The sequence below is a fragment of the Meleagris gallopavo genome, chromosome 4 (assembly GCF_000146605.3).
Source record: "Meleagris gallopavo isolate NT-WF06-2002-E0010 breed Aviagen turkey brand Nicholas breeding stock chromosome 4, Turkey_5.1, whole genome shotgun sequence".
Taxonomy (NCBI): domain Eukaryota; kingdom Metazoa; phylum Chordata; class Aves; order Galliformes; family Phasianidae; genus Meleagris; species Meleagris gallopavo.
The window spans coordinates 36,096,151-36,118,327 of NC_015014.2; the positions used below are offsets into that span (position 1 = coordinate 36,096,151).

Here is a 22,177-nt window from a genome sequence, read left to right on the forward strand (position 1 = left end):
TGTTTTGATTTGGTTTGTTTTTTTTTTGTCACTGATACTGATTTGCAAAAGCAAAAAGAACCTGATCTGATTTTTGGACACGAGATGTATCTTTCAGAGCTGACAGTTAGACAAATGAAGGAGATTTGAGACGGTGATGATTGATGGAGGAGGTGTAATTGCAAAGTTTCAGTTTTAGAATGACTTGGTTAAAATGTAATGCTACAGTTAATGATATGCACAAAGTCTGAAGCAGAACAAAAAGTTATCTGATAAGTATTTTTTACGGAAGTTATTGAATAATTTGTGTTTTTCAAGCTTTCCACTTCCAGAAGCCCTCTTGGCTTTCACTTAAATGGGTATACTGATACTTTTCAGTTTAAAATATGCTTTAATTTTGTGAGAAATAACCCAAATGATTTTGTAGAGACTGGATCTCTTGTGAAAAACTTTTATAATTCATGATTGCAATGCTGGGCATCCTGCAAGCAGGAGCACAAAACCAAAAGCACATCACAGCCTTATATCCCCTAACATGCTCCCCCCCCAACGCTAAGAATTTCTCCCATTTCCTCCTTGACTGAGATCCAGATTCACAATCTATCCATTGCTTACTATCTATCTGACTCCTGTTATAGCTTCATAAATTTGTTACCTCCTGATCTTTGCTAGTTTTGTAAATATTTATCATGTCTGCCCCATCTATTTCCCTAATCTTGACATTGGAGCCTACTGCTTTTTGCTTATCTACCTATCCAAGCTTATCCTAGCAGCTGTGTGAGGCTAGGTCAGTGGGATTTTTCACTTGCAAAAACACGATTTTAACTCTCACACCTCTCCTGCTGCCAGGTTCACATTCTTTCTGTGGACATCCCCTAGGCAGTTGACGAAGTCCATTTCTCTTTGTTTATTCAAGTAATCAGTATCCATAAAACAGTCACCAAGCCATTATCTCCTGTCATATATCTGCCAGATAAGTTTGCTTCTTCTTATGCAGTTCTGGGTGCAGATGTAAGTCTTACACCCTTTACCTTTGGTAGCCCACCCTCCCCCAGTGATCTGCCCAAACGGGAAGCATATACAAATCAACATGCCAACCAGTCTCCTCTTATCTCTCAAGAATGTGCGTACTCTATTCTTTAGCAACAGACAAAAACTTATCTTGTATCAAGGGTCCTGAGGTATGTCTCTTTGGTACAACATTCTATTTCATATCCAAAAACAATATGTCATCTTCCACAGTTTGAAAATATTCAGTGAGCTTCTACAATGAAAGAATCATCATTGTCATCACTTCCTTCAACACTAAAAAAATATATATGTATCTGTAAAAAGAGAAGACAAAGGAAACTAGATAATGGCATCATTTTGTTTGCAGATTAGGGCTCATAAAGGCATGAGAAAAATGTAATGACCAGCCCATGATAGCTGCACTACCAATAGCCTATATTGTTACTGTAAAGGATTTGATCAAGAAACTAAGATTCAGGTTGGAGTGTTAGAGAGTAGGCATTTTTAATAACAGCACTGGATGCATGGGAGATACTCTCCTCCTATCACAAATCACTTACACAAAAGATCTTCAATTATATACATGATTTGTGTTACATATGCAGAAGTTTCTCAGAGGTATGTTACATATGCAAGCTTCCCAAAAGCATGTTGCATATTCAGTGACCAATTTCAAGCAGGACCTCCTATTTCCTTGGTTCAGAGAGTCAGCTTCATTATCTCTTTGGTACAGAGACACAACTCTTTCTGTTACCTAGATGAATTGCAGGGCAGGGGTATCCATCAAGGAACTCTGGCAAGCTTAATAATACTGTTACAGCTTGTATCAGTATGAGGAGATGTCCCACTCCAAGTACCTGTGCACAAATCATCTGTGTTGTTATCCAGGTCATTGCTGTGAGATTATGTCATTTGGCCATTGCTCCTTTAGTCTGTCTGAAAGAGCTTGATGTGGTCCAGATGCTGATACAATCAAAGTGAACAACCGAGTAAGTGGTTTCTTCGATCTCTAGTCAAGTGTGATTGAAAGTGGGAGTAGGAGTGGTAAACATCCCTTATCCTTTCATTAGCATTTGTTTGTAGAGCTCAAGTGCTGACTTTTTACTGCCTTTCAGACAAGTAGGCTGCATAGCACAGTTTAGAGACATTCTTACTATTAGGAGTCAGTTCCTTCCATTTGCTATGCTGCCATCCTTCTTCCAAGAGGTGCTAAGGCAGGAGGTAGAATTTATGTACACATGATGTGAAATAAATCTCTTCAGTTTACAACTTCCATTTAATTTGGGAGAGTGTGCGTCTTTACAGCAGCAACAAACAAACAAACAAACAAATAAAATGAAGACCTCAAAGAGAAGCGAAAGTTACAAATGCTAAGTAACTGAACCAGGTTTGGTTGGCTCTCCAGAACTCTTTTTCCCTTTTAGAAAAATAGCACTTTCAGTTATTCAAGTAGAAGGGGTCATTGCACAGCCTGTGTGGCTGCAGTCATGTCACTTGGACTGCACACAAATGGATTTGACCAGAAGTGCTGATTTTCATAAAATAATGAGTACTTTATTTTATACACCATTGTCAAAGTTTGGTGTTACCAGCTGTCCCCACAACATTAAAATAACCGCAGAGGAAACATTCATCAATTCTGAGATAATTTATTAGAATATCTACCCTGTATAGTTGTCAGTAGTGACAGCTGTGATGATGCTGATGAAGAAAAATCTGTATACAACCTACAGAAGTGCATATTTGTATCTATGGGAAACATTTGTTCTGCTTCACTGCTGCCAGCCTGTCTGTCTCATATCAGGAGTCAGCTTAGGTCGGATGAGTGATAAATAAGATAATTTTGATTCATAACTGAGGATAATGTTTGAAAAGTTTCTAAACGTGAATAAATTTTTTTGGCTGATCTGCAGCTTCTTCTAAGAGTTTGATATCAGGGAATGAAACAGTGTTTATGGAGAGAGAAAATAGAGCTGTGAGGGAGAAAAATACTGTGTTCACATCTCCAGTTTCCTCTTTGAACTATATTTTTTTCACTTCTTTTTTCTTCTTAGTCTAAAAAATGGAGTGTGAATTTAAATGGCAGCTGACAGTATAGTGATAGCTAACAGCCACAGCGTAGGCTTTTTGTCTTCCTTTACAACACGTATCTTCTTTGAACTGTACTTTCTTATTTGAGATATCATAGATACTGATACTGAGCTGAAGAAAGCTCAAGAGTAATGCAACCGATTTATAAGCATAGAAAAGGAAAGTTTCTATTTAGTGAACAAAGACAATTTTCAGAACTATCTAATGAATGTAGACGTAAAGAGCTTATTCTCCAAGTTGCTTTGAAAGTGATTGTTTTTCTTGCTCATGTTGCCTAAAAGTGTTGGCTGAATGTAAAAGTTTTCAGTTTTTTGTTGTTGTTGTTGTTTACTATCCCTAATTCAATCATATGTCTTCAGAGGCAGATATGTTCCAGCATCTCATTTCAGTAACCTTCCTCTGGTCAGCTTGACAAATAACTAGGTGATAACTGGGGACAGAAATTTGTTGCCACTGTTAAAAAGAGGGAATAGATTTTATTTAGATCCTGTCCAGAACTGCTTACTACAATAGTTGATCATTGACATTTTGTGTCTCTGAGCTTAATATATTTGTAGTCAGCAGCTTCTGCAAGGAGGATTTTTTGTTGTTGTTGCTAGACTAATGCCTCAGGGTGTGCAAATAAAGACATCGTGTAGGTGGTAACCTACAGTTGAAAAATTCTAGTGATGGATATAAAGTTGAGACTCCATGAGGAATTGTAACAAATAGATAAAATGCATGCTAACACTAGTGGAAATGAGAGGTGAGAGAAGTGCTGAGAATGACTGAGGTAAGGACTTGGTGCAGAAAAAGACTTTCCTGGATTCTACACTGTTGCATCCTTGTTGCAAAATTCTAGGCTATATGCAGTGATCTTTGCTGAACAAAAATTTCTGCTGAATTCTAGTCCAAGTCTGATAGCAAAATGATGCTAAAGATGCTTGCAGACTTGGGCTAAGAGCCAAAACATTTGTAAAGGATGTAGAGGTCCTGCTGCTATCAAACCGGGTCTGAATTCCCCTATGCAGTTTTACAATCTCCTCCTACGTAAGTGTTTCCACATCCCAAAGAATCAGTCATTTTCCTGTCTCTGTAACATATTTATTTGTAAGTGTTGTCCCTACACAGAACTCTCTCTCTTCAACACTGAAATACTGTCTATCTGGGAGACTAGCCAGAGAACCTGGACAGTGTTCAATATTCATATGACTTAATATCCCTTATCTGCTGCTGCTGCTTTTCTAATGTCTCTGAATTGCCAAGCAAGCGTGTAACTGCCTCCACTCTAAGGAGTATATTTCAGACTCTGTTGCAGAGATCTTGGAGAAAGTGCAGGGAGACATTCAAATTTTTTTTTCTTTTTTCAGTGCTTCGTGTATATGCACTAAAACTATTGATGTGTGCTATTCAGTTGTGACTCTTGGATAATGAAAAAAGTGGGCTAGAGAAATTAAGAATAGAAGTAATGACCCCTAGGCAACAATGTAATGTCACACAGAAAAGATATAACTCAATTGGAAATAGCCAGCTCGCACTAATGGCTCATTTGTTTGGAATCATATTTCTGGTCTGTCTGGCTTTTGGTGAGATGAGAGCAGGGAAAATCATGCCTGCCTGCCAATGGCTATCTTTAAAAGCACTATTAAATATAGGCATTGGTCTGTAGCTGGAGAAGCACTCAAAACCTTCTTGATAATCGGAAATGGTTTTAGGAAACCATCAAGTACCTGAGAAAACAATGTCCAGCTTCCAGAAGCTCAGTTGTGCTGCTGGAGATGGTGTAAACTGACAGGCAGCATCCCTGCATGCTGCTGGGAGGAGCTCTGTTTTGAGAGGAAGAATGCTAAGTGACAAAACTTTATGTAAAAAATAAGGCCTTGCTGTGCCTGAAGATACAGCTTGGAGTTTAACCTCCATACAGTTCTCATTGCAATATGTTGGTTATTAATTATTTTTTTAATAGTAAATTAAAAAACAAACAAACATAGAACTGTGTTTTGTTTTTCCATAGAATATGGAAATATATATTTCCATAGAATATACAATTCTGCATATTATTGTGTTAATTACCAGTGTTCTGGAAGAAAGTAAGCTTGAGTACTGCTGGATTTAACCAGCCCAAATAAAGAGCTGTGAGATCTGCTGGTGGAAGAGCGAGAGCAGTACGAGATGGTACGTACTTGTCACTAGTCGGGAACAGGCACCAATATAATATGTCATCTCTCTGGGTATTCCCATTTTAGGTACAGAGAGCATCCTGTCCCCCTTCACCTCCCCACCCTGGTCCTCTTGGCCACAGAAACAGCTGTAACTCTTTTGATATGATCAGGAACGTGGGCTTTATTTTTTGGTCCTGCTCCACCTGCTGCCATCAAGCACAAGCTGCCGGCTGGGTGGCCATAGCTCACCCAGTTCATATCTCCTGTCCCATTTCTTTACCCTTCTTTCTGCCAGCCCTATTCTAAACTTTCTCTGCTTCCCTTTCAAATAAATAACTTGCCTCTGACAACTTTTTCCCTAATGGTCCCAGTTTTACTAGGGCTCCTACTCTGGGCATTTCCAGTACTGTCATCTAGAGAATAATAACAACATCCTTAGAGGGCATTACTGATGTGGTTACTTATGATGGCCTCACAAGGCTTTGCTTGCCACGAGGTCCCCAGATCTTCTTTGCAGTTATTTGTTAGAGCCTAATTCTCCCTTAAGTCCCAGTGAAATTCAAGCATCCTTGATGGCATCGCCTGTAACTTTCATCAGCTCACTGATCTCATCCAGCAACTTCTCCTGCTCAGTGCTTTTCCAGATCCTATTGAGTTACTGTAACTACATGCCAGGAGCTACTTGATGGCTTAGTCATTGGCCTGAAACTGTTAAGAGAGAGACCATGTCTTAATTGTCTAGGTGCCTTGTTAAGAAATACTGGTCATTTTTTGCTGGTAAATCCATGGCACAATGCTTGCAGCTGTACATTTTGAGTAACGGTTACAAGCCTTCTGTGGAAGATAGGTTGACTTGCTAAAGGTCAGAGTAAATCACCCAAAGCAGAATACGAAGCTGGAGTAAATATGTCCTGTGGCACTAGTTAGGAATGACTTAGGATATGAATAAAGAATACAGTACTATTTAAAAAGTAATATCAGTGGCACTTTCTTATTGGTAGATCTGTCCCTGCATGTACTCAGAGATGTTTTCAAGCTTAATAGGCTGCCATATCTTCACATATATGTGCATTTGGTGTTTTTTGTTCTTTTTTTTCCCTAATTTTCCGGTATTGTTTCAAAGAGCAGGTGTAACTGCACTTTGTCCTAAGTTTCAGTTCTTGCATGCACCTGGGGTAGAGAGCAGTCATCATGGTTCCAGCTGCAGCTCGTTCCCCGTTAGGAGCAGCTGTGTCACAGCCCTCCTACAGTTAACTGTAGCCCTGCTCCTGGCTGGGAAGTTACAGAACTTCGTAGGTAGTGGGTATTACTTTTAGAGGGAAACTTCTCAGTAAGTAGTGTGGATATCTTCAGGAATTCATAAAGGGAGTTGACATCTATCTATTTTCCTATGGACAAGCAGATTTTCCTGTGAGCTGTTTACAAATGGTGAGTATTGGCTGAAGGAATCCAGTAATGTACAGCTGAGATACAGTAGCTAATGGGGGGAGTTGTGTATTTTCTGTAGGCAATGTGTGATTTAAGAGCATGGAGGAGGCTGCTAAATGGAGGTGAAGGTGTGTGGATGTGTTGTTGAGAGCTATTTTTCTGCTGGTCTAGAGGCTTGCTAGGAAAGCAGTGATTTGTTGTTGCTACGAAGACTATTGTGATTATAAAAAATTTGATAAAAGGCTGTATCTGTACTTACGTGTGTGCAGTAATCTTAAAACTTATGTAGCAAAGAGAACAATCTGAAAGTAGTACTCCAGAAAGTGTAGTTTGAATTTTTTTGCTGCATGTGCTGTGAGTATGTGGCTTTCATTTTAGAAGTGCTTTTGAAACATAAGATACGAAGCATCTGTTTGCCAGGCAAGCATCCTTCTGTGCTAGCCAACGTCTGCACTTGATGTTCAACCACTGTAGACAAAGGTTTGTTTAAATTACGTGTTTCGTTTTTTAAAACCTTCAAGTAAGTACAAGCCACAATATGAGAGCAATTTAGTTGTATGGATTTATTTTCAAAAGCATAGTTTGGTGCTCTTTCCTGACAAATGTGCTACTGCTTGTATTCGTTGTTCATGGTAAGGCTGTTTATAAGTGTAATTATTGTTGCTGCTATAATTGAGATTTCTGCTGAACACATCAGGCCTGTATGTTTGAGTTTTCCAGATCTTCAGATTTGCCCACACTGTAACAAAGACAAAATATATACTGCAGTTGAGTTATGTGATTTGTATGAGGTGCTGATTAGAGCAACTGTTCACGTAGCTTGGGGAAGGGGTGTAAATACTTTATCTGCTATGGATTATTCCCATGTGTTACATGTGCTCTTCATACCGGTCAGACTACATGGGGAACAAGCATGTGAAAATCTTTCTTCATTTGTCATTGGATTGCTGGATAAACGTTGGTCGGCTCCTTATCAAAAGTAGTTTACTGGATGAACTCCTTTCTCCGTATTTTTTTTTTTTCTTGGAATGATAAATACAGGAATTGTTTGCTTACGGTATTTGAATTTCAGTTGGTGTCTCAATTAAGTGATGTTCATTTAATCCTGTTCTCTACTGGTCATGTATATTGTGTCTGGGAGTGTCAGTCACTTATCTTGGAGATTTGGCCTTAGTTTTTGAAAGCAATCCAGAAAGAGTACTGGCAAAGTAGAGAGAGTGCAGCCTGCCTTACTGAAATCTGCAGAAACCACGTGCCCTTACGTGTATGTAAAAAATGACCTGCTGAAACCTGAATCAAAATCTGAAAGGTAGCATCTGGTACCACATTTCCAGAGTGGAAAGTATTTGTGACTGAAGAATCAAGCAGCAGTGTTCAGCCCATAACAAAGGTTGTTCAGAGTCTGCTCTGGGGAGAGGGGTAAAACCTTCTCTTTAAGGAACATGCAGAATTCACAACTCTGATAATTATTGCAGATGTAGGCCATACTTAAGGCTGTTCCTGTTTGTTCAGCAGATAAACTACATTGTACTGCTTAAGCAGATAAACTTACGTTGTACTGTGCAAAAGTCATACCTCTCCTTACACGTGGAAAACGATGCATATTTTTGCTTATACATTTGCAGCATTGTTAGTGAGTTTGATTTTGTTCAGTATTTCATTATAAAGGTAGAAAAATTAATATTTGTTAAAACCGTGCATGTAAGCATTGATTTTTGGAGTTGGGGAACCAGAGCGGGAGGGAGAAGCCTTGCTCTGTGCAGGCCTATGGTATGATTTGAACTTCAATTTTACTCTCCTTGTGAAAATTGCTTGTGAGTAAATTCATTTCTCATTCTAGATGCTTTAAGAATTCAGTAGGGCAATGCAAAGCACTTTCTGAGTTTAATGAGCTTATTTTTGCTGGTTTATGGTTAGCTTACATCCACCAGGAATCCCAGATCCTTTCCTGCAAAGCTTGTTTCCAGCTAGTTGGTCCCTACTATGTACTGCTGGGGGAGAGCGGAGGGAGGTTTAATTCCTGTCCAGGAGCAGGACTTTGCATTTCCATTTTCGGAGATGCCTGTTGGCCCTCTTCTCTAGCTTGTTGAGGTCCCTCTGAATGGCAGCACAACCATCTGAAATATTTACTAGTCTTCCAGATTTTATATCATCTGCAAGTTTGCTGATGATAGTCAGCAAACTGTCCCATCATCCAGATATCAGTGAAAATGTTGTATAGTACCAACCCCTAGTGGACAGCACTAGTGACTGGTTTCCAGTTGGACTTCATATTGCTGATCGAATTGACAGGTTCAAAGGCTTGCAACCAGTTTTCTGTCTGACTTGCTGTTCATTTATCTACCCGATACTTCAGTTTTTAAATGAAGATGTTTCTCTTAACCCTTACTTAAGAGGAACAACTTCTGCTGCCTTCCCCTCTTCCACTGAGCCAGTATTCTTGCTGTAGAATGCTATCAGGCTAGTTAAGCCTGATTTCCCATTCCAAAATCTACGCTGTCTATTTGCTGTCACCTTCTTGTCCTTCCTGTTTGGACTACATGCTCCAACACCTTCCCAAGGTGAAGCTAATCAGTACTTCCCCAGATCCTCTTCCTTGTCCTCCTTGAAAACAGCTGTGATGCTTGGTATTTCCCATTCCTCTGTGACATCACTTCATCACTGTGGTCTCTTCAAATAGAAGCAGCCAATTCTTTGTGATTATTTTCCCATTCTGTTGGACTTGATGATGATACCCTTTGTGAAGGACTTGATTATCATTGTAGAAAATAAATATAAGTAAATGTCTTTGTAATACTTGAGTCTTGCTCTGAGCTCATGGATGAAAACAGAATTACAGAATTATATCTTTTCCCTGCTTAGCCTCCTGAGGAACAAGGCTGAGTGAATTCTATCCATGTTCTACTCTGAATGCATCAGTGATTCTCGATCCTCATTAATTTTTAATGACTTCTGCTTAAAGAGGAGAGGGAAGGGAGGGAGAAAAGAATTTTATTAGACCAGAATTCTTGGTAAGCACCTGCATTCCTACTGCTTTGTGCAACTCAAAACAGATTAGGAATGAAAAGAAGCTAACTTCAGTCACCAAAAATCATTTGAGGTAAAGAATGTCAGTAAAACGGTCAGAAAACAGATGTTCTTAGAGCCGATGCCTCTGTGCAAATGCAGAATGTTGTTTAAAATGTGATAAAGAGTTTTCTCATTTGCTGTGGGCTATGTTCTTCCCATGGTTGTGAGAATAAATAAAGCAGTCGATAGCCAGGTTTCCTCGGCTGAAGTTGGTCATCATCCTGTTTGTGATGAGACAGTTGGAGTGGCTTCACAACAAAGGCAAATCTGTGTGCTCAAAGGGGGAGGTGGGGAGGTCACATCCAGTAATAAAAAGGACACTGAGTATCAGTTTCAATGAAGTCGTCAGACAGCTTTAGAACCATGGAAGGAACTTGAATACAGATATGCTAGAATGTAACTGTAGTTCCCCAGTGTGGTTCAAATCTCCAAGGCTGCAGTCACTGCTGGAAGCCTGGCCTGATACAGAACCTGAAGTATACAAAAGAACCTGAAGCATACAAAAAAATCTCACTGATCTCTCAAGCAGAGGCCTGGCCCGAGCAGATTGAGATGTCTGATCTTTAAAACCTTCTCTGGGCTTACCCATCTAACATGTAAATAGTAGGGCAAATACATTTCACTTTTTGATTTTAATCAAAATTTGATTTTCTTGCTAATACCGGTGTTTGTCAAAACGGAGGTTCTTGATCGTGGCTATTCCGTTTAAAAGCTGATGATTTGCTGCACTCTAGTGGCTATTTAGAAGAAGCGTGCTGTCAGCTACTGTTAGCAAAAGGCCAATTCTGTCTGATTTCAGAATAGTTCAACTGGCCTTTATAAACTTAATTTATTTTTTTCCCATTTCTGGATGTAGCATGTGGGGCTCTCTGCAGATGGTAATGAAAATTTTCTGGACCAAAGAGTGCTGGCAGTGCTCTGCTCCTGCGGTGGCTGCAACCTGTCAGCCAGCATCAAGAGGAAGATGCATTTTCCTCACATGCTCCTGATTCTTTTCAGTGTGTGTTCAGTTTGCTGTGGCATGATTCTGTTGGCTTTTGGTTGTTGTTGCTTGTTTACTTGTTTGTTTTTTGATTCTTTTTTTTGTGTGTGTGTGTGATGTTGTTTTGTTTTATTTCATTCTTGATTGCTCAGATCTACTAATTAGTGCAATCTCTAAAGGAGGCTTGGGTTGGATATTAGGAAAAACTTCTTCAAAAGAGTGGTTGGGCACTGGCACACGCTGTCAGGGAAGTGGTGAAGTCTTAATCCCTGGAGGTATTCAAGAATTGTGGAGTTGTAGTACTTAGGGATATGGTTAGTGGGCAGTATTGGTGGTAGGTGGATGGTTGGACAAGATGATCTTAGGGATCTTTTCCAACTTTTGTGATTGTATGATTCTAAGTTGTTATTTTTTAATTTCTAATACAAAATATAGGAAATTGGCAAATATTAAGCTGGGATTGACTCCATATATTTGCATTATTTCAAAGAATAATTATTTCTTTGTATCTCTTTCTCTTCATGTTTTACTCCTACTTGGAGAGTTCAGACAGCATCCTGTAGAGTAGGGAAGACTGGGTACAGCCTGTGTCTTCTCATATGAATGACAGGAAAAAAAAGAAAAAGGTGCTGTATCAGCACATAACTGTGGTGACCTTCTGAAGCAGGGCTCTATGGTTATTGCATTTATTTCTACAGCGTCTTAACACAAGCCTTAACTAACAGACTGTCTCTAATCTGACTGGAGGGCAGATGTGCTGTTGGAACACAAAAAATGAGAAAATGAGATGACATCTTGAGTCTCCCCAGACTTTTTTCCTGCCCTGAACACCAGATACTGTTTTAGTTACTCAGGTTTTTGTTTCCATTCACTCTTTTCTCTCCTGTGCCAGTCAGTCAGTTGTCTCTGAGATATCTTTTGGCATGTCCTATTCAAAAGTCTTGCTACTGTTCGTGATGTAATCTTGCTATTTTCTGTTTAACTCTCTAAACTGGGAGTGGAAAGATTACATCTTCCTTTTGCTCTGCCTTGGAGGGAAAATTTGAGCCAAGACCAAATGTTGGCCCTCGGGTGATGTTTTCCCCTCGATCTTGGCTGAGCATCCATTGTCATCTTGGGGTCAATGGAGCCGTATTTAGCCAGTTGTATGAAAGAAACAACTAAAAATGAAAATGCACCTGAAGTCTCTTCTAGGTTAAGCAAGAGGGAGGTATCATTTGAGACCTGCATCTGCTGCTGTGAAGCACTGCTCTTGTGCTGGTAGCAAGACAATAGGCAGGCCTGGGGTATCTCTGTTACTCTAATCTTTCTTCTGTCAAATGCAGTGGCCAGGTGGTTTTAGCATAGCTTGTAACATGAATGAGCATTTTTCTGTAATGGGGTGATCGTTGTGTCCTGTTGTATTGAAGTTCATGCAGCATGGCCCAGCCTATTGGTGCCTAGAGCCCTGCTTGCTGCTCACCAGCAAGGCACCTTCCTCCTCCTCCCCTGTATAAAATGGCTGCAGAACTCAGCAGATGGGAGTGATGGTTTGCTATGTGTGGGTCTGATTTCTCTACTAAAGAGAAAGTTGTATTTTACCATTTAGCAGAGTCAGAATGCTAGAAAGGGGTTATCAGCACGTTATAGCCCGCTTCCATTCAATTCATGTAAAACTGTAGACCCTGTAGCATCAACAAAACTGAGGAAAATGATTAGTTTCTGCTGCTCAGGTGCCTATTTCTGCAATCAGGAACAACTGGATGATGCAGTGGCTTAGAGGTAGGTATTGTCTTGTACCCTCAAGCAGCTAGGCAGCATCTAGTTTCTCAAAGATGCATAGCTTGAAGGAGTTTCTGATAAAATTATCTTTATTTATTGATACTTTTTGACACCTCTAAACATCCTTATTGGCTCTTTATCTCTTAGGCACACAGAATGTGATGCATTTTCAGAGAAGTCTGTATTTAATACTGCAAGCATAGTAGAGCAGTAAAAGCTATTGTGTGGCAATGCAGTTGAGCTGCTTTTAAGCCCACCTTGTGTTCTGACATACTGCAGTTGGTAGTAAATGCTGGTGCTTTGATAATTTCAATTAAGTTTATTTGAATAGTATGCCATTTTTAGATTTCATACGCAGTAATTACATGGAGTGTGGCAACAGCTCTGCTTGGGTTCATGTAATGATAACTGAGGTATTGATTTTGTCAGTAGAGAAGTCAGCGTAAGATTCCTCGCTCAGAGTGTAAGACTGACCAAGAGAGCAATTGATTTCATCGTGTGGAACTGAAAAGCATTCAGATGGACGGGGTGTCAGTCATGGAACTCAAAAAGCTCATGGCTTCATTAGACATTCAGTGACTTAGAATTAACAAACTTCCAACAGAGTAAATGACTTCAGGTTGGTGGTTGTTGTGTAGGTGTCCCTGTGTGGCGGCTGCTTTATTCTGTCTGGTTGTTGCTGTGCTGATGTGCTTTTAGTTCAGTTCTAGGTACAGCTCTGGTCTTCCTAGCCCTGAAGCATGTATGCGGAGTGAATGATATTCTTAATATCCTTGAAAAGGTTCAAGAATATATTCCAGAATAGGTCATTTTACTACCTGTTTCTGTAGGAATGTCATTAAAACAAACAGTATTTGTCAGTCTCTTTGGTATTAATTGCTCTTCCATGGAAGAGCAGAAGTGATGAGAAAAGCTGGGGTAGGTTGTGCCTGTTGCTCCCCTCACTGCCAAAAAGAAGGCTTAGACCTCTGGAGACAAAACCAATCTGTGCAAGGGACTGAAAAATGTGTGGATGTTTCTTTGGCAAAAAGTGAAACAAAACAGACAGTCAAAAAAACCCAACCACCTCACAACAGCTTATATCCTCTTCATCAGCTATTTTGAGACCTGTCAAAATGTTCTGGCTTAGGTCTCTTCGCAAATGCTGCTTTCTGTGTTAACGTGTTTGCAGCAATAGGAAAAATTGCTAGCTGGAGGGTAGGGTGATTACTTTGGAAAAGGCTGTCAGGTGGTGATACACTTGAAGAGGATATTTACATCGATTCCTTGAGGGAAATAAATTGTTCATTTAAATTGCTTGCTATTGAATGCCTGAAATTTTATACTATGGTGCGTCCAGTCTGCATTTTATACTTAAAAGAGTTCACTATTTATGCTGTATGCGATGAGTTGTTAGCTGTATGTATGTTCAGTCTTGCATGGCTCTTCTGGCTCATTTAATTCTTTGAATAGTAAAGGCGTGGGTTGTAGTTAACATAACTTCAGAAACACCCAAAAATTCTCTCTGTGAGCTCTACTTTCTTGTATGGGTGGCCAAGAAGGCCGATGGCATCCTGGCTTGTATCAGGAATGGTGCGGTGAGCAGGACTAGGGAAGTAATCCTGTCCCCTACTCGGCATTGTCAAAGCTTCACCTCGAGTACTGTGTTCAGTTCTGGGCACCTCAATACAGAAAGGACATTGAGGTGCTGGAGCAGGTCCAAAGAAGGGTAACAAGGCTTGTGAAGGGCTTGGAGAGCATGCCCTACAAAGAGAGACTGAAGGAACTGGGGCTGCTTAGTCTGGGGAAAAGGAGGCTGAGGAAAGACTTTATTGCTCTCTTCCAATATCTGAAAAGTGCTTACAGCGGGAGCAGGGTTGGTCTCTTCTCACTGGTGACAGGATGAGGGGAAACGGCCTCAAGTTGCACCAGGGTAAGCTTAGGTTAGATATCAGGACACGCTTTACAGAAAGGGTTGTTAAACACTGGAATAGGATCCCCAGGGAGAAGGCTGAGTCACCATCCCGGGATGTGTTTAAAAACTGTTTGGATGTGGTGGTCAGGGACATGACCAGTGGGTTGTTAGAGTTAGGGTAGTATGGTCAGGTTATGGTTGGACTTGATGATCTTTAAGTTCTTTTCCAACCTGAGCGATTCTATGATTCTGTGTCAACTAAATATCACTGGGCAGATGCAGGGCATGCAATGTAAATATGAGCGTATCCTCATTTTGTTGATATGGTATATAACTTAATCAGTATAAGGCAGCCATCGTAGTTGGCACATTGTTCTGTGTTCTGTATGTTGCTACAACCAGCGGCAGCTTGCTCCAGGTTGATCAGAGGTGTTAAAATGTTCTACGATAAGTATTTTAGGGTCTTAGATACAGTCCTCTTTCAGGGCTTGCTGGGGAATAGGAAATAACACGGGCTGTGCTAATAGTGTTGATATTTTTAAACTGGCTTGCAGAGCTTTACAATCTCACTAAGAAACTTGATAATATGAACTTGGTTTTACAAAAATGCTCCATTTTAAGGTAAGCAGCAGGTGCTGTTTTTTTCATTTTACAGAAATGAGGTCTTCCCTATCTCTTAAAGTGGAGAGAGGGGAGAATAAGTTATCCAAATTGTTGATGCCACTCACCAGTTCATACAGGCACAAAGGTAGTCATTGAATTTTGTGACTTCTGTTTTCTTCTTTTTTTTTTTTTAAACAAACATGAACAGGTGTTTGTTTTCAGATATTATTTTCCAGAAGTGGCCAGAATCAAAGTGTTTTCTATTTGAAAAGTGATGATACAGTAAAGCTAGAGCTGCTCGGCTGTAATTTTAAAAATATTTTAACAATACTGGCCTACCTCTGTCCCATGTCTCCACCAGCACCCATGGTAACAAAATGATGCAGGACGAGGCACGTAGAGCTGGGGCCACTTGTATTCACACAGGCATGGAATGGTGCACAGTTGCAGACTGTGGGGTGTTCATGTGCAATGTCACCACTGCCTTTTCACTGCTTGTGCAACTGATACATGGTTTGATAGGCGGATGTGGAAGAAATAAAGCTTTTTTTATTGCTCGTTAGTGTATTTAATAGCCCCACATGGAAAAATTCATTTTCATGTCTTGAAATAGTGGCATAACTCTAGTGTTTGTCTTTTTGATCTCAAGCTAATGTCCTGGTGCTGCGATGGAGTAAGTGTTGTGGTAGGTTTGGTTTTGTTTTTTTTGGCGGGAGGGGGTGGGAGCAGTGGTTTCTCGTGGTTGTCTTTTTTTTTTTTTAAACTGTTTCACTGGGAAAAGAGAAAAAAACAAAGTGGGGGGAAAAAAATCAAGGCAAAAGCCTATGGGTTAGGCACATAACTAGAATTGTGAGCCTTTAAGAGCATGTACAGAAACTGCTTACATAGATGGTATCTCTGATGTGAGAGACTGTCAGTAGGAGAACTGAGCTAGCTGGTTTTTGGGGAGACATGCAGGCGGAATGTAAGTAAATGAATAGCAGGCAGAGTGCTGCACTAGAGTGGGCTCCTGTGCTGCAGGGATCAGCTGCAAGCATGGAAATTAGTACAGATTTATAGTGCTGCCTTTGGGCAGTAAAACTGTTTCCCTGTATTTTCTGTGCATTGCAAGGATGGAAGGCATGGTAGGAATTCACCCTCCTGTTTTCTTCTCTACCTTTCCTTTGCTTGAGGAGAGACTCTCATGAGTAGTAGTGAATACTTGTGGCTATTGAAAAAGTAACTGGCTATAACATAGCCAGTCTGGCTTGTATTTGAAGGAAAATGTTGCAGAGCTCTTGAAAAAGAATTAACAATGATTTCAAAAAAAAAAAAAAATTGAAAAACAGCACAACAATGTGTGTCTGACTGTTAATAGGGACTTGTACTTACTGCTGAACAGCAGAATTTAAAAGATCATAAAGAACTGGGTACAGAGGAATTATAATCATGCTAGTTCATTTAAGGTGCCCAAATCTATGCTGGTCCTTTTGTGGTGCGTTGGCAGTAAAAGAGAATGAGCCATTGTTGCTACATTTAACACTTGTACATTTTTATTTAGTTAAATCAGCCATTGTACACATTGCAGCTATGTATTGTTAGTGTTGTTATTTTTTTTTTAGTTTTTAACTAATACATGCCCTCATAGATATATTCAATTAGTGTTATCACCATGGGAACAAGATGCTGATTCATCAACTTAAAATTCACTTCTTCTCACAGTATTCAAGTTCTTTGATAACACAGCAAAAAAATCAAAATAAGAGGTGAATAACCATTATGTTGTTACACAGAACATCATCTGCACCGCAAATAACACAACAGAAATGCATTTCTTTAGAGCCCCATTCTTGAAGATCATCCTGTGCTTTGACAATAAGAAAGCCATCGATGTATCATGAAATGTTTTAGTAAGGGTCTCATTCATTTTGGCTGCCAAAACACTTTTTTTTTCTGCCTGCCAAAAAAAAGTGTTAGCATGGCACCTCAGGTTGCTTTGTCTGCAGGGAGCCTCAGCTCCCAAGATGTGCTCATGCTTTTGGCATCTGTACTTTAATGAGAAGTGCCCTTCCTTGTTCTGAGCACTGAGTGAGTCATAAACCCAAACCATAATCGTAGAAGGTAAGCTTGGAAAAAGCATTAATCTTAAAGGAGAGGATTTGTTTTTAATCTGTTCTTGAGCATGCTATTTAAAAAAAAATAATCAAACAGCTGTTTAAAAACCTTTAGTGTGTCTGCATGTGTAATATAGTCTAAAACGCTGCAGTGCTCACCTCTAAATGTTAAGGTATAGAATACCAAGTATGTCAGATCTTTGTTCCCTTTTTTTAAAGTAAAAGTGCATACATGCTATCATGATTTTCCAGAGGGTTGATTTAGAAATATATATTATATATAGATAGGTAACAAAATATGAACAGAAACTGGCTTTTGAGGATAGTGAGCACTTACTTTCTCTTTAAAAAACATTTGATTGGAAGATAAAAACTGCTCGCTCAGTGCTTAGAGGGCTATAGTAGGTTGACACAATTACAGGAGGTTTGGTTTTGACCTTCAAATGCCACATGCATGTATCTGAAAAGAGGCAGTCTTGATTAAAACATGGTGAATTAATTATCTTTTCATATAGTGTAAGTCTTTCTCCCATAGTTATCTACAGTGCAGTGGCCAGCAGGACAATGTGGTTCGCTAAAGCAGTGATGAAAACAGGAAACTACTGTAGTTATAATTGTTTAATACACCCTGCCACACGTCCAGATCTAAAAGATTTTAATACCGTATGCAAATGTGCCATAGATATAGCTGCTAGCAAGTTGGTTACCTAATTGGATATTTTTAATTATTTCTTTTCTGGAAATCCTGAAGTGGCTGTCCAAAGGTCTTAAAAGTATCGATGGCCACAGTCAGCTCTTACTTCATGAGAACAGCTGAATTTCCAGGTTTTTAGCCTGACTCTTAGAGCCTTTAACTATAATAATAGATCCCTAAACTGGAAGTCTTATGGATGCAGCAGCAGATCTGCAGTGCTTCCTCCTCAGTCAGTGTTTGCAGTTGATCGCATTAACGTTATTTTTCTGTTGTTCACCAGTGTCAACAAACCTTGTAATCCACGACACTAATAGTATTCATAGGCAGTGTGTTTTCTGCAGTCTCATAAGTAAGTCCAAGTACTCTTGCTATATACAGTTTACATGTTAACTCCCTTTTTTCATGATGCCTGTACATAGTCACTTGAAGAGGCCTGTAGATGAAGTTGGTTTGACAAATGCAGTTTTGTGAAGCTAGTGCAGAAGCAAAGGACCAGCAAAAAGTGGCGATGCTGACAAGGTTCCAGTACAGCACAAAGACGACAACTCGGTGAATAAATCATCCAAATGAAGGATGCTATCTTTGGTCACAAATTAGCTTACAGGGTAAAAAAAAAAAAACAAATAAAAACCCAAAATCAAATACAGGGGAAAAAATGAATTCACTGCATCTGCACAAGTAGAAATGGCAGTGTCTTCCAGTGATTATGTAGGTCATAATGTCTACACCTAGAAAAGATGAATGCTGCATACTGGATGGACATGTTGTTGTTGAGGGGTGACAGCTTCTTATTTTGCATCTTGTTTCCAATCCTCTTTGCAGAAGTGTCGAAGAAGCTGCTGAAGGTCATGCTGGAGGTCATCCTGTGGTAGCGCTTCTGGTGTGTCATCCAGCTCTTCTATGTGAACATGTTTTCCATACCGATCCTTCATCACAGTCCTCTTCTGTGTGCTGGCTTTACTTAGTGTTGTCCTGAAGAGAGAGAAAGAGAAAGCAATCATAGCCCATACTTTCTGAAGGCTTTAAAGCATGCTCCCCCACTGGAGGCTTAGGGGTTTTTGTTGTTTAAAAGTGAAATGAGAGTAATTGTAGCTGGCAATTTAAACTATGGTCAGATGCTCTTTATTCATTCTGAATACAACACACGCCACAGCTTTAACTGGCTTTCATAATGTAAGCGGTTCATTTCTTCATGCTTATTAAGCATACAGTTGTAGATGTTCAGCAAAAATGTGCTGTAATACAAGGTTATGCAAGACAAGACATTCGCACAGGACCTCCCTCCTTGCTGTATTTAATGTCAGCTTACAAAGTTGTCCTATACTTAAAGGCTCCTTCATGGTATTTTCAGCTTCTTAAGCTAACAATTTCTTGAATGCGTGCAGGTCTTCCTTAAGTCATTAAAACTGTACTTGTGGCAATCTAGTGACTTATAGTCTTTCATTGTTTGTTCTCTCACCCCATTGGAACTAGCTTTGCTCTACTAGTCAGAACCATAAATGTCACTCAGCCTCTTCCAGATCTAGGCAAATGCATGTTTCTGTTAGCCTTCACCAGAAGCCTGCTTCTTGATCAGAGTCCTTGAGAGAGGACCACGGGAAGCCAAGTACTCTTGCCAAGCCACCACATCCTTTTTTTTTTTACTGAGCACTTTCAACTATTTGCAAGGCCTTCCTAGTGCACACTTCCCTTCCTGTAAGAGAATGTTAGTAATAACATTTAGTAGCTTTGTAAATAAATAGTCAGGTGCTGTCAGTGGTTTCACTTAAGACACACTTAAATTCACTTGCTTTCAGAGTAAGTTTGTTAATTTTTTCTGGTAGCAGTTCATTGCCATGCCAAGCCAAACCTTTTAATAATTGATCCATCCTCTTTCATGATCTCCTTTTCTACTAATGCCGGGAATTGGAATTTAATTTGGTTGCCTGTAAAGCTCAAAGCCTCAAATTAAAACATAAACTTCCAATTAAAACATGGACAGAAAGCTAGGACAGAAAATAATTTTTTTCATGCTTGAGTACCTCATACAATCAAAGCTGAATGGTGAACTCCTTACATGTTTTCCTCTGTACAGATTGGTAACAATTTCTTATGTAGGATAGTTACACACTGCTGAGAGTTTTACTGAAGTATGTCTTAGAACTTTTTTCAAGTTTGAAAATGTTCAAATCAAGGCCTTGAAGTACTACATCATCCTTTACATCTGCTTACAACAACTGATACAGCAACCCTTTCCTGTTGTAGGAAATACTCTTTCTTTTTACACGCTTTCTACCTGTCAGTCTGAGCTACCTGCTCTGAGAGCTAGCAGTAATAGACTTGTATGCATAGAAATAGATGGGAGATACTTCTGAAATGGATGAAGCAGGGAACTGAGTTTGGCAAGGTTTTTCACCAAGTATTGTTACTAATAGTTCATAGAAAATAAAATAAGAAATTAGAAAGGCAGCATTTTTATGTCCTTTTGGCTGGAGGTGGGTTTTTCTTTGTTCTGGGCATAACAGCTTTTGGCTTTTGCCATCTTCCTGCACCTTTCCTTTTCTATTACTGCAATGTCTAACCTGATCAGAAGAAATACAAAAAGAGAAAAGGTGCTAATTAGCTGGTAGCAATTTCTTCATGAACAAAAGTAGTTGTTGTGATACAGCAGTTTATCCGGAGAGTAGAATTAACAGCGTCAATTACCAAAATCAGCGATATAAGGGGTAATGTGTGAATGAACTTAAAGCTTTAAGAGTAACCACACAAAACATTTCCATCAACTTAAATCCTCCATGGATTTCTTATTTTTCCAGGAATCTTAATGTTTCACAGTTAATTCTGTAAATGTAGACTCTATCCATAAATACTCTATATAATCTTTTAAATCAAAGCTTTTCATAACATGGTTAAGTGTAACAGTTTGTACTTAGTGGTTGAGTTTGATACTGCACTAGCAAAACTTTCAGTGAAGTAATCTGGCCTGGTTTAATAGTTACATGGGAAAGGTATTCTTACCTCTTCAAAGTCCTCTTTGGCTGATGGAAGATCAGTAGCTAAGCTAGCATCCCCCAGGTGTTTCTCCATTCTCTCTCCTTGCACTACAGTAGTCTTTATGACTTTGCTGACCTTGCGGCCTTCTACTGGCTCAGATTGGAAATTGGAGGCACTGGGCAAAACACCAGGTTCAGACAAAGTCACCTGGAAGGTGAGAAAATTGGTTAGGTTGGATATGATTTATGTAGCAGATACTAGCTAGCTAAGCTTTCAGTTCTTCTACCATTGTTTCTTAATCATTGCATAGAGAACAAGAAATGTTTTACTTTCTACATTACCAGTGTACATTTTATTACCTTTTTGATAACTCTGGAAAAGACGTTATAAATATGTACCTGTTCAGGCAGCAGGAACAGCCCTGAATAATTTGTTCTGTTGGGAAACTTTATGCTAGCAGGGTAAAAACTGTTGCTGGAACCAGTACTAGGCTAAAGGTGCCTTCTACCACACCACAGGCTGCCATACTGGCTTGTTTGTTCCAAGGTGAGTGGAATAACACCAATTAACAAGTGGGCCTCCTGCTGCAAATCCTTGCTGTATTCACTTAGGTAGTATTAGTGTCAGTCTGTATCATAAGGTTACCGTAATCTTCAGAGAGATGACTAACACTCGTATAAGCCAAGGAACTGACAGGAGCATAGACCGGAATTTCAGAATACCAGATAGAAGTGAAAAATATAATTTGCCAAGCAAAATCACAAATTTAGTTTATATGGGCTCCACAGGATAAGGAGTAATTCTATAATACGGTAAGCTAACTAAAATAAATGACTTTTTCTGTTACCTTATTCCTAAGGAATTACTAATTCCTAGGGTATTAATTCTGATGATTAATTCTGATGAAAGAGAATACCAATCACATTCTTAGCTTTTCTAATGATCATTTGTTAAAAGTTGCTTTCAACTGCAGTACTACTGAATTCAACCCCTCTTATTTGCTCATGCCACTCTGTTGCTACCTTAATTGTGCTAGTGTAAGTGTCTACAGGGCTGCATGGTGATCTAAAGCAGGAGAAGATAAGCTGAGAACCTTTTCGGGTTGTATTTTTCTTCGTTTTTTTTTTTTAAACTATCTGGCCTTGAAATAGTTTGCATAAAAGTAACCTTTTTGTTTAGCATCTTCAAAGCAAAGAATGTATCAGTAACTTAAACCTAATGCAATGTCATAGGGTGGCTTAGTTGCAGAAATTTGGAGAATATCAGATCATTTAACTTCAGTATTCACTAATTTCCTTATTAGAGTAAGAGACATAATAGCAAATATTTTCCATTTATCTGCGTGTCAACTTAATACAAAACTGCTTTCTTTGAAATTAATATTTTTCATAAATCATAAAATTTCTATCTTCTTTTCAAAGAAAGCTATCCCCTTCCTCCACCCTCTCCTTTTCTTTT

The 22,177-nt window shown here is 39.3% G+C and overlaps 2 protein-coding genes across 10 annotated transcripts in view; one reads left to right on the top strand and one right to left on the bottom strand.

Moving 5' to 3' along the window:
• CAMK2D (calcium/calmodulin dependent protein kinase II delta) overlaps positions 1–22,177 on the top strand; it is a 216,376-nt gene that overhangs the window by 174,465 nt on the left and 19,734 nt on the right. The window lies entirely within an intron of this gene.
• ANK2 (ankyrin 2) overlaps positions 16,883–22,177 on the bottom strand; it is a 154,654-nt gene continuing 149,359 nt past the window's right edge. Inside the window, 3 exon segments of the mRNA XM_031553101.1 lie at positions 16,883–18,718; positions 19,596–19,687; positions 20,744–20,926. Coding sequence (XP_031408961.1) covers positions 18,535–18,718; positions 19,596–19,687; positions 20,744–20,926 — 459 coding nt within the window. The 3' untranslated portion in view covers positions 16,883–18,534.